Raw genomic sequence first — 13,163 nt, 5'->3', positions numbered from 1 at the left:
AGTGAGACAGAGTTACGACAACTCTGTTCACGTCACGGGGCTTCAGTCCAATGGCGTTGACGTCTACATAGACTTCTATTGAAAAGGGACATCCGGGAGTTTACGGAATGCATTGGAGTCTATGGGCTCGCGCGAGAACATGAACCACGTGACCAGGCTGTTTTCTGCCCCCTCAATGTCGTAACTCTCTCTGTGGCTCTGCCCTGCTGGAGCCTGGAGCGTGCACGGTGCACGTACCATAAACGGTCACTAGGGGGAGCCATGGTACAGTGTAATACAGTGGGGAGCAGCTATAGAACAGCTATAGAGCTGAAAACTCTCCCATAGAGATTTACTAAAATATTATATCAATTATTCTAAGCCTAGAATCAATCCATCCAGGATCCTGGTGAGTCATGACCATAACACATCTGATTCTGTGAGAAAACAAACAAACAACAAGATTGCATATTTAATTATATGATTTACTACATTTAATAAATGCTTGTTTAGCGTCTTTCATTTTCATTTATTCACAGAATCAGAGGTTTTATGGTCATGATTCACCAGGATCCTGGAAGGCTTGATTCTAGGCTTAAAATAATTGATATAAGTATTTGAATACATTTAAGTATATGTTTTAAATAAATGTATAAATATTTTTGTGAAAAAAATGAATGATTTTTTCAGTGGGTCCAGAAAACCACGCCCACTTCTATGTTCTATACTGTGATGTCATCAAAGTCTATCTTCACTAAATCATTTTAGTGAAGATATTCACTTAAAACCATTTGATGAATCACATCTAACAATTCAATGTCAGTCTCTTCCACACACACTACACATACACTTTACATTTCTACTAATATGTATTTCTACTTTTTCATTTATACTGTGTAACCATTGTATTATTTATGTTTGATTTTTATGATTTATTTTGTTAAATTAGATTAACCTTATAAATCCCCACTAAATCTAAATCTCACCCGTACAATATGTTGTTGTTCCAAATGTGTTGTTTTAAAATGTGCGAATACAAAAATAAATATAATCCTATCCATCATAGGAATTGTATAATATATGGTGGAGAGGGTTGGCAGCCCAAAACACTTCTTCTGTGAGGAGGAACCCAAAACGCTACAGACTGCAGTAACACCTGCAAGGAGGGTTTAAAATTAGCCTCGGTGCAGCTTGAGAGGCTGGCTGTATAGCTGGAGTTGTACCGAAGCTGATGCCACTTGGACACAGGACAGACAGTGTGAGGCTGTAGTGTAGCATGCCACTAGGACACAGGGCAGAGACAGTGGGTGCTGTACTGTAGCATGCCACTACGACACAGGACAGAGACAGTGGGGGCTGTAGCATGCCACTTGGACACAGGACAGACAGTGGGGGCTGTAATGTAGCATGCCACTTGGACACAGGACAGACAGTGGGGTCTGTAGCATGACACTTGGACACAGGACAGAGACAGCGGGGGCTGTAGCATGCCACTTGGACACAGGACAGACAGTGGGGGCTGTAGTGTAGCATGCCACTTGGACACAGGAAAGAGACAGTGGGGGCTGTAGTGTAGCATGCCACTTGGACACAGGACAGAGACAGTGAGGACTGTAGTGTAGCATGCCACTTGGACACAGGACAGACAGTGGGGGCTGTAGTGTAGCATGCCACTTGGACACAGGACAGACAGTGGGGACTGTAGTGTAGCATGCCACTAGGACACAGGACAGAGACAGTGGGTGCTGTAGTGTAGCATGCCACTTGGACACAGGACAGACAGTGGGGACTGTAGTGTAGCACGCCACTTGGACACAGGACAGACAGTGAGGGGCTGTAGTGTAGCATGCCACTTGGACACAGGCCGGGGTCTGATCAGCCATGGTTGGGTCACATGGTGGAGGGTGTCTGAAACACCCAAAGATCCCAGGTTTACAGCACTGATGATGTGTCCAAGTTCATGCATCAGTAGATGTTTAATTAACTGTATCTACTGCTGCTTTGTGTATCCAACTGCAACATGGAGAGACGTCAAGGTGTCTGATTTCAATACACATCATGTACCATAGAGTCTATGGCATAGACTTACTTTATTCTGTTATTCTATTTGATCATAAAAGGCAAATGTACTCTTGAATAAATATACAAATTGATTCATTGTCTAATAATAATACTATTTTGATTTATGAATTGATTTACTAAACAGTGTAATGAAGTTACAGCACTGCTTTGCCCTTTAGAGTAAGCATGTGTATTTGTACATTTCAACAAGGAAGGCAGTTTACACACACAACATCTGGGCGGGAACCCCTTTTGGTGTTTTAAGCATTATGAAAATTGACCTTTTTTAATGTCGATTTGGCCTTTTTTAACATTGATTTAGAGGAATACAGACATCCCACCCTAGAAAAAAAATCACACCCGTCTGAAGTGAGTGATGCAACTCTGTGTGGGGGTCCCCGGGGGGTCTCCCCGGAAGTTACAGACCCACAGGATCGAGCCCAGGGTGCCGGGCCGGTTCCGGCAAGCCGCCCCACGTCCGAAACGGTAGAGAAATGACAGCGTTACCATGTGGGGGTCCCCGGAACAGACCCCTAAGAACGCACGTGCCCGGGGGGCCGGGCCGGTTCCGGTGTGCTGTTTTCATGCTCAGACCCAGCCAGCCAGCCACACACTATGGCCCTCATTTATCAACCGTGCGGTTACGCACCCCCATTCCGAACCACCGCCATTCCGAACCACCGCCATTCCGAAGGTTCACTTCCATATATCGGAATGGCGATGTTTCCCCATGGAAGAATTCGCCCCGCCATTCCGAAAGTTAAATCTCCGGAGCGCACAGAGCTCACCATGTGCATGTGCGGAAGTTAAATCTCTCTCTCGCGCGCTCTCTCTCTCTCTCTCTCTCTCTCTCTCTCTCATATTCCCCTGAGTGACCTCCGCGCAATCAATCAATCAATCACTCCGCACCGATTTCAGTAACAACCACTCTCACCCCCCCTCTCTCTCTCTCTCTCCCCCTCCCTCCGTATCTCTCCTCTCTCCCTCCGTGTCTGTCTCTCTCTCTCTCTCTCTCCCTCTAATAATAATAATAATAATAATAATAATAATAATAATAATAATAATAATAATAATAATATAGTCCTCACCTTGGACATTGGCCTATAGCACCCGTGCGTCATTTCTTGAAAGCGAACAGCACTGCTTTCTTTTTTGTCTCCAATTAATTCTGGGCCTTTGGAGAGAGCTATAGTTTTAACCCAGAATTTACCCAAATCTCAAGCGCAATAGTTCAAAGTTCTCTCTAATTTCACAACGCATCACAGCACGACAACTTGTGAACTAGGAGATTAGATATATTCGAAGAAACTAGCATTTAGGAACCACTGGAAAAAATAACAAGCATCCGTGCGCAACTTGGAGCTCTCCAAATAGCCACATTCAGAAGGCTGTCTGTGATTCTAATTACTCCGTAACCACCAGAAGTATGATGAAACTTTCATCTCATTAATCATTGGCATGCATGATTGACATAGCGTTATTTAGGCTATAATGATCAACTTGTGCATGATAATTTTATGTATCAAATATTATATTAACTCAAGGAAAAGGTAATGTTACAGCTTTGAATAAAAATGTCGGAACTGGTGTAGAATGGAAAATAAGACTGTGCCTGTTGCTCACTGCGCAATTGGAAAGAAAACCAGCATTTATGCTAATCTGTCCATAATAGTCCACATATGCCCATAATTGAAGTCTTCAGAAGGAATCCATGAGATGAGATCGCACAGCTGTCCAGTCTGGTCTGGACTAATATCAAACCAAAACGAGGCTATGTGCGTAAATACTGCACTTAATAATAACAGCGCAGCAGCAATAAATAAATGATTAACGTGCATGAGAACGCACTATATGCCATTGGTAGCACAATGCAAATCCTCAAAGAAAATGCGTCTTCCTAATGGATACATTTGGAATGGATATTTCACAATATGATAACGGAAGCAATATGCGGGGGTTTCGCCGTTCACCGAGGAACAAGAGGCGTGCAGAAGAGGGTGCTTTAAACATAGTCATGGTAGATGCAGCCAAACCAGAGTCTGTGCGCTTCTTTGGGGCGCTATGCTACAGCTACACAATAGCCTATTCAGCTCTTAAGTTCAGTACAAAAGTAGCCTACTCTCAGTCCCATTCAAAGGGTGGACACATATCCAAATTAACCCATGGCCTATACCTTCAGAACGATTTGCACAGTGGTGGAAAAGTTTTGCTTAAGTTAAAGTATCAATATTGCAATGAAGAAATAAGTCCGGTAATCAACATTTGAGAAAGGCCTTTACTGTTCCTTGCATGTTCCTTGCAATGACATGACATCAGCAGTTACACATCGGTATAAAAAAACAAAACAAAAACAGTTTGCAAATGTAAAAAATGCAAAATAGGCATTAAATAGGCCTAATTTTACTGCAGTAAAGTGGACATGTAGTGGAGTAGAAATAAAAGTATAGGCCCATATTAAAACAGAAAATTATCCACTAGAGAAAAAATAACTCAAAATCAAAGCACGTGAGGTCGGCGGAAAAAAGCTGGGGCGAGATGGAATTAGCTTACAGTAGGTTATGACTTGTTATGAATTAAATAAAACCTGAGGGAGTGAGTGAGTGAGGTCAGGCCAGGTGGAGCTCTACGGATTGGGCATACAGCCAGCTGGTGATGCTGTGCGTCTCTGGTCGTTCTGCTGGTTCGTTCTATACTATAGGGTTATTTGTTCAAGGCCCATTCCCGAGTCAATGGGCGCTCATCAGACACTTGGGTTTATGGACGCACGCGTATTGGGCTCCGAATGAGCGGCCATTGATTGACATGAAAATAGACAATTCACCGTGGGGCAGAATGAGCGGCCATTCACAGACTAGCGTATACCACCCTTTCGGAATGGCGGTGTTTCGGAATGGCGGGGTTTATGCCCCCCTTTCGGAATGGCGGTGTTTCGGAATGGCGGTGTTTCGGAATGGGAGGCTGTCCCCCAACCGTGTGTACGCCAAAATATGGGTGTACGCCGAAATTACCGCAATTTTCGGCATTTCCGATTTCCGCCAACGTTTGAATTTGAAATTGAGCCAAGACAAAAATCACGTCTGGTCGGGAGCTGTCGTACGCTTTGTCCTCTGTCCGCTGTTTTTCTGTCGTAGAACAGCGGAGCAGCATTGTTTGACCAGCTGAGAGGCTGTCACAGGCATCTAAACATATGTATTCACTCCTAAAATGTTAATATAAAAGTATATGTATGTAGTATGTATGTAGGCCTATATGGGCTACATGTAAAAAAAGAAAAAGAAAAGGAAAAAAGGAATAGGCCTACATCAACAATGTGTCTGTGTCATATGAAATTGGTAGGAGATTACCAACTTTACAAGCAGTTAAAATCGCGCAATTAAAACAATGTTGCAAGTTTAGATGCTTAAGCCATTTAAACAGTGCATGCCCCCCCCCCCCTCCTGGAATAGTTAACTGGATCGAGAGTGCTGCAGCTATAGTCAAGTCTACCAACCAACGGGTAGGCTATAGTGCAATCTACAGCCATGTCTTTCTCGAGTTACATCTCGTCGTTTTAAGGATAAACCCGATGTGTCGCTCGAATGCCAAATGTGCCGTGCCGGCGTGCCAGCGCAAAATTGGGGACCGCTGACCGCATCGGAGTTAGGTATAGGCTAAACCACCCAGCCAGGCTGCCAGCCCACCAGTGCCAGTGTGCCACTAGGGTTGGGATTCGTTAGGATTTTAACGGTTCCGGATCCTTCCCGGATCCCTCTTAACGGTTCCGGTTCCTAACGGTTCCCTTAACGGATCCTAATATATCTTTCCCCCCCCTTTTTTCTGACATACATTATACTTATATTATAGAAGTGCATAATAAACACAAATTCAATAATACAAAGCCACTTTATTGCACAGAAAAAAACAATTGCACTTCACAATTATGAGGTAGGCAGGCAGCACTACTGCACTAGTGGCATATCTTTCAAGTAACACTATTTTTTAAATAGTTTGTGTCTCACAGACACAGTATCCTCTTGTTGAAATGAACATACTGTAATGAACATACAGTTACAAATACAATTATGAGGTAGGCAATACTGCTACAGTTTGTGTCTCAGACACAGTATCCTCTAATCCTCTTGTGAACATCATATGATTTGGAATGGATTCCGAGTTTACTGCCTGTTTAGATACATAAGTAAACCATGTTGTAGGCTAGGCAAGTAAACCGTAAACATTTGCACTACTGCATTAGTAGGCACTGACTGCACTGGCAGATATTTCAAGTAAACACTTGCACTGTTACATTTATAAAAAATAAGGTAGGCACTACTACACTAGTAGGCACTGGCAGATTAACAAGAAGAAAAAAACACTGTTCAATTGCACATTTAGGCTGCCTGAGAGCATGCAACTTCTAACAGTTCTTTTGCAGGAAAATTAGCTTATCTGCTACTTCTGGACGAATGCTACACCTCTCCTCGCTAATGGTGTCTCCTGCAACTGAAAACACTCTCTCTGATGGTGTTGATGATGCTTGTACACACAAATATGTTGCAGACAAATCATACAGCATGGGGAGGGAGTGCCTATTCTTCCACCACCAAGCAGCAGGGTTTGTGCCAATGGGCAGAGGGGCCAGGTTCCTGTAGTGATTTATTTCTATTTCTGCTCTCTCAGAATATGACAGGGGGCGCATGGTCTCAGCTTCCTTTCAAACTGCTTTCTCTTCCTCTTCAAGGAGCTCTTCTAGGGGTGATATTTTCTTCTTCTTGATCTGAGGACTGGGATTCTGCTGACTCTGTGTCTGAAATATCAGTAAACAAAACATCCTCCTGTTGGTGATGATTTTAATATGACCAGAAGGACAGTGTTCCCAAGAAAATGAAAATGTCGTTAATCCTTACCTCTTCCTCGTCCGTGTCAATCTGATCAGAAACAGTGTCCTGCTGGGTGGTGGTCTCACTCTCTGCTGCACCGTCCTCTTGTCCACCTGCCACTGGCAGCTAAAATACAAAAAGATGCATTGTTCAGTTTAGGCTGACAGCTGTTAGACCTTGTTGTTGCCACTTGTTTACCTTGACTTAATATCAGTGGCGTGCACAGATAGACACTAGGGGGTGCTAGAGCACCCCCTGCCCTTTTGGCAATGTGCCCTTTTGAGAAAAAAAAATATATATCTATTTTTTTTCTTTTTCAAAAATAGCAGACCTACAAGCTCGTAGCGCGCCACTCGGTGGCGCGCTATGAGCTTGTAGATTTGCTATTTTTCAATAGCTAAAGCATAACATAATGCTAACACCAAAAGGGGTTCCCGCCCAAAATGGGTTAAGGCAACCGGCCGGTTCCACGGGCTGCACAAGGTGCCCTTTTTTTACTTGAGCACCTGCCCCTCTAAATGTCTGTGCACGCCACTGCTTAATATGTTTACCTGGTGCTCTGCTGCCTCGTCTGGACTCGCAATCTTCACTGCTGCCGTCTTGAGCCGGGCCCAGACTTCATCGTTGTCCACTTTAAGCTTAAATCTTGGGTCCATTGAAGTGGCCTCCTCCAGAAATTCTGATATGTCAACATCCTATAAATCACACAACAGAATATATGCACAGTATAACTTTGTAAAGTAATACTATTAATTTACAAGAAGGCCAATTGTATTAAATTTGATCAATTTGAATACCTTGTAGCGCTTGGACAGATCAGTCCACACCTTCTCCTTAATAGTGATGGCAAAGGTGGAGTCTCCATCCTTTACTGCAAAGTGAGCCTCCAGTTTCTTCAGAATGGGAAGAATTTGCCCACATGTTGGCATGTTCTCGCTCGATGCAGCCAGGGTGCTGGTGTAGAGGATTCCCATAAGCTTGGTGAACTCCTGTGCTTTCCTCAAGTCATCATCGGTGTCACTCTGTCCAATCTACCAAAAATGCAGTATATTGTACATAATGTTGAAATGGTTGGGGAAATCATATTTACAACGAATACATTATAAATGTGTATATACATAATGCTATACTCACTTCTCTGCTCCCTTTTTAACTCTTTGATCCAGAACCGTTGCTTGGACGACTGGGTATTGCTCTATGAACCTTTCGATCATCAAGTAGGTAGAGTTCCAGCGGGTTTTCACATCAAGCACCAGCTCATGAATCAGTTCTGAAATGAAATAACACACACACACACACACACACACACACACACACACACACACACACACACACACACACACACACACACACACACACAGAGAGAGAGAGAGATAGAGAGCATATACCTAATATAAATGCCATTTCATTCTTAAGTGAAATTTCAAATAAAATACATTTTAACTATTTATAACAATACATTTTAAAAATAGACTTACTCGGAGTCAGGAAATGCTGCTTTTCTTTCATGACCACCTTGCTGGTCTTCCTGGTCCAAACGATCACTGCTCTTATCTTGGCTGCCCACTTGCTCACAGATGCAACACTACAGGCCCTTTGTGCTCCCAAGTTTAAAGTGTGTGCAAAGCATCCAACTTTGAGGACCTTCAGCCTCTTCACAGCCACATCCATGTTGGAGGCGTTGTCCACAGTGACTCCAACAATAGATTTCCGGTCCAAGCCAAATTATTTTAAGATGGACTCAATCTCTCCACAACTGGTCCCGTCTGTGCTTCGTACACTGCCTGGGTCTTCAGGACCTTTTGATGGAGACGGTCTTTAACAACATAGTGCAGGGTGACAGTGATGTAGTGGTCTCTTGTGACGGCGGTCCAACCGTCAGAAGTAGTATAAAAAGAAAGTGATTTCCTGATTACTACAGCAAAATAATACAGTACTAATATTACTACAACATGTACAATTATTATTTAAACTTCACCACCACCACATCATTGCAATTTGTACTGTATATTTGTGTCATTAATGTTCAGATTAATTTAATATGAATGGCCAGTTAATGGAAACAAGCCATAGTGCTTTCTTGTGTTATAAATCCTTGTATTGAACTGTACATTCCTGTGCTTTTTTCTGTAAACTGTTTATATAAAGTAATCAATCATTCAAAGCATGCACAAATATGCACCTAAAGTGTAGGCTCTCCACAGTCGAAAATGCATGTGCATCCATCACAATGAACTTCGTAACAGCACGGTGAATTTCTTCAGTCCTCTCTTTCGTCATCCTCCCAGCTGCTGCTTGGGTGAAAGGAGTTGATGCACTGGTGGTGCTGGCCTTTTCTGTATTTCCTATAGACAAAATATAACATTATATTCATGAACGATTCAATTTAAAAGCAGTTGATTTGCTTGTAATTTGTAAATAAGTGCAGAGAAAAAGGATTTTTATTTATGGCTCTAGTTAACGTGATTCATAAAATATCAGACTGTCACAGACAGACGTCGAGTCATTGGCGTTCTAAACTAACACCATAAACAGTTGCACAATAAGTATAATAAAAAGCTCAGTAGAAATTAGTAATATCTAATGTTACTAGCCTGGGGAAAGTGAACCAGCAGCCTTGTTGTCGTCGGCGTCTTCATCATCAGCCTCTCCCCCAGAGGGCTGTGCTGCTGCGGGGCCGGCCACGGCTTTTTTCCGAAGGCTATCAAACACTTTGCATGTGCCTAGAGTAATGGCGTGCATCGGCTTGAGATGCTTTCTCATTGCTGACGTGCAACCACCTTTACATGAAACGATGGACTGACATTTTATGCACTTTGCATTGGAAGCATTTCCCTCTCTTTGGAAGTGTAACCATACTTTAGATTTTTGCGGTCTCTTAGACATTTTTCCCCCCTCACTCACTGGCACTGCTGTAGTTGTCTCGCTCGCTCCGGTCGCACACGCTGCTTCTTGTTGCTTCACAGACTAGAGTGGGCGTGCCGCTTCCTCATTTCTCCCAGATCCCACTCACTCATGTAGGTGACGTGACGTCACCACAGCCGCTTGTATGCATGCACAGACACAGCGGAGCTAAATTGTGACTGATGAGATCCGTTTGCGGAACCGTTCATAAAAAAACAATGGAACCGGCTCCGGATCCGCAATGTCGGAACCGGGTCTGAAACGGACCCGGTTCCGAATCCCAACCCTACTCTGAAGTAGCCATGTTTGTTCTACCTGACTTTCCTTCCTTTCTTTATCATCTCATCTGATTCAGCAACACTGGCAGCTGTCTTTGCCTTAGTTAGGGCCCCCCGGGCACGCTGCGGTCGGCTTGCCATAATACCTGGCAACTTGCCACCTCGCAACAGATGTGCCCGTGCATGTGCAGCTCCCTTGGATGGTGCCAATGCCTTCCCAGGTCAACCTCAGCGTAAGTACACCTATATTGACATTACAATCTGAATCTAATATTAAAATTGGCTGGGATGACCGGCGGCTGGGCATGCCCATATATGACCATTTAATGATGACATCAGCGATCTCCACATATGGGCATATTGGTCTGATCTAACGACTAGCTCATCGTTACGTCACCCTTGTAGATTGTCTATTTTACATTTACACTTTTGAAAGAGTTTAGAACACCGGTTAAATCTGACATTTGTGACTGTAGTTAAAGCCACCATACACTCTGCCAGAGGACGAGACAGTCTTTATCCATATCCCCTCTCCTGCCACACCCGTATTTAGTTGCTTTCAACAGAGCCTCGTACGACCCAAACCAACTTCTTCAACCTCAGATCAGAAAAGAGGACATATTGTATTGAAGCATATTACTAAGCGGAGGACAATAAACTAGTTTTTAAACCATGCACCGCTATTTCAGGGAGCTGCTCAGCGGCTCTGCGGGGAGTGCAGCACTGGCCTCCGGCTGTGTGGACTTTGTTCTCCCAGCATCCGCATCTCTGCTGCGGGTGCGACGCTATGGCTCCGTCGCAGACCGGAACGGCGACGACCCCAACTTCTTCAGGATGGTGGAGGGCTTCTTCGACCACGGCGCCGCCATCGTGGAGGACCAGCTGGTGGAGGACCTGCGCACCCGCGAGAGCGCCGAGCAGAAGAGGAACCGCGTGCGGGGCATCCTGAGCATCATCAAGCCCTGCAACCACGTACTGAGCGTCTCGTTCCCCATCAAGAGGGACGACGGCGGGTGGGAGGTGATCGAGGCGTACCGCGCCCAGCACAGCCAGCACAGGACGCCCTGCAAGGGGGGTATCCGTTACAGTGCAGATGTGTCTTTAGATGAGGTGAAAGCCCTGGCATCTCTGATGACCTACAAATGTGCCATTGTTGATGTGCCGTTTGGAGGGGCCAAAGCCGGAGTCAAGATCAACCCTAAGAATTACTCCAACAATGAGCTGGAGAAAATCACAAGGAGGTTCACTATTGAGCTGGCCAAGAAGGGATTCATTGGACCCGGCATCGACGTCCCGGCTCCCGACATGGGTACGGGAGAGAGGGAGATGTCCTGGATCGCCGACACATACGCCAACACCATTGCGTACACAGACATCAACGCCCATGCGTGTGTGACAGGGAAGCCCATCAGCCAGGGGGGTATCCATGGTCGTATCTCTGCCACAGGTCGTGGAGTGTTCCACGGCATCGAGAACTTTATCAACGAGGCTTCATACATGAGCATGGTGGGTCTGAACCCTGGCTTTCAGGACAAGACCTTTGTGATTCAGGGCTTCGGTAACGTGGGACTCCATTCCATGAGGTACCTCCACAGGTTTGGAGCCAAGTGTGTGGGTGTGGGTGAGATAGACGGCAACATCTACAACCCAGAGGGCATCGATCCCAAACAGCTGGATGACTACAAACTTCAACATGGTACCATCGTGGGTTTCCCTGGAGCCAAGCCTTATGAAGGTAGCATCCTGGAAGCTGACTGCCACATCCTTATCCCAGCCGCCAGAGAGAAGCAGCTAAGACGTGAGAACGCCCCCAGGGTCAAGGCCAAGATTGTTGCTGAAGGTGCCAACGGTCCCACAACTCCAGGCGCCGACAAGATCTTCCTTGAGAACAATGTTATGGTCATCCCTGACATGTACCTGAACGCTGGTGGTGTCACGGTGTCCTACTTCGAGTGGCTGAAGAACCTGAACCATGTCAGTTACGGGCGACTGACCTTCAAATACGATAGAGATTCCAACTACCACCTTCTCATGTCTGTACAGGAGAGTTTGGCGAGGAAGTTTGGCAAGCATGGCGGACCCATTCCTATTGTCCCCACTGCTGATTTTCAGGCCATAGTTGCTGGTGCTTCTGAAAAGGACATTGTCCACTCTGGACTGGCCTACACTATGGAGAGATCTGCCAGGCAAATCATGCGCACAGCCAGCAAGTACAACCTGGGCCTGGACCTGCGGACGGCCGCCTACGTCAATGCCATTGAGAAGATCTTCAAGGTGTACAACGAGGCTGGACTTACCTTCACATAAACGGCCAGTCACCCCTTTGCGTTGTCCGGCATCGTTCACTTGCTGCCTGCATTCTGCCTGATAGCGCTAGCCAGCCTGGCTGCGCTAGCGGTTTGACAGCTAGCCAGCCCAGGCTGAAATACCATCCATCTCACCTGGCATTGATTTCTACCCACTTTCTGTATTTCTAACGCTGAAATATTAAAAGTAATGCTATTGTCTCTGTTTTCATAATGTTTTTAAATAAAACAATTTCTGATATTAATCCACTGAGGCTCTCATTAAACTTACCATCACTCTCATGTCTCAAGTGTATGTAACTTGAACGTAGTATGTGGTCGGCTGGACCAAAATTGGTGTATGTATGGTGGGCATGGTGGCTATATTCTATAACTTATAATTGGCTGTTAATGGTGACGTAATTAAGATATGTTTCAATGTCGGGTGGGTAAAAGGTAATGTATGCATGTATGTGATCTGAAACCTATCTTAATTACGTCACCATCAACAGCCAATTATAAGTTATAGAATATACCCACCACACCCACCGTACATACACACCACTTCTGGTCCAGCCGACCACAATACTTGTGCGCTCTGCTTGCGCAAGTAACAATTCAGACTATTATACTTTATCATGTGACCCTACCATTAAATTCTTAAAATAAATTAAATACACACTAGATAAAGCTTTGTCTGATCAATTTGAGGGGCACTAGCCCCTCTGGCTTTCAGACATGACATTATGTGGCAGTCAAGTCTATAGACGTTTAATGTTTGCTCACCTATCTGTCAA

General features: G+C 44.8%; 1 protein-coding gene across 1 annotated transcript; it reads left to right on the top strand.

Annotated features, from left to right (window-relative positions):
* Positions 1 to 10,753: 10,753 nt before the first annotated feature.
* On the top strand, positions 10,754 to 12,388 carry LOC306919321 (glutamate dehydrogenase, mitochondrial-like; the record flags this gene model as incomplete). Its single annotated transcript, XM_079532116.1, has 1 exon — positions 10,754 to 12,388. The coding sequence occupies one exon, from the start codon at positions 10,754 to 10,756 to the stop codon at positions 12,386 to 12,388; it is 1,635 nt and encodes a 544-aa protein (XP_079388242.1).
* Positions 12,389 to 13,163: the final 775 nt, after the last annotated feature.

The sequence above is a fragment of the Electrona antarctica genome (assembly GCF_951216825.1).
Source record: "Electrona antarctica genome assembly, contig: scaffold_25, whole genome shotgun sequence".
NCBI classification, from domain to species: Eukaryota; Metazoa; Chordata; class Actinopteri; order Myctophiformes; family Myctophidae; genus Electrona; species Electrona antarctica.
This window is presented reverse-complemented; position numbering and strand designations above follow the sequence as displayed.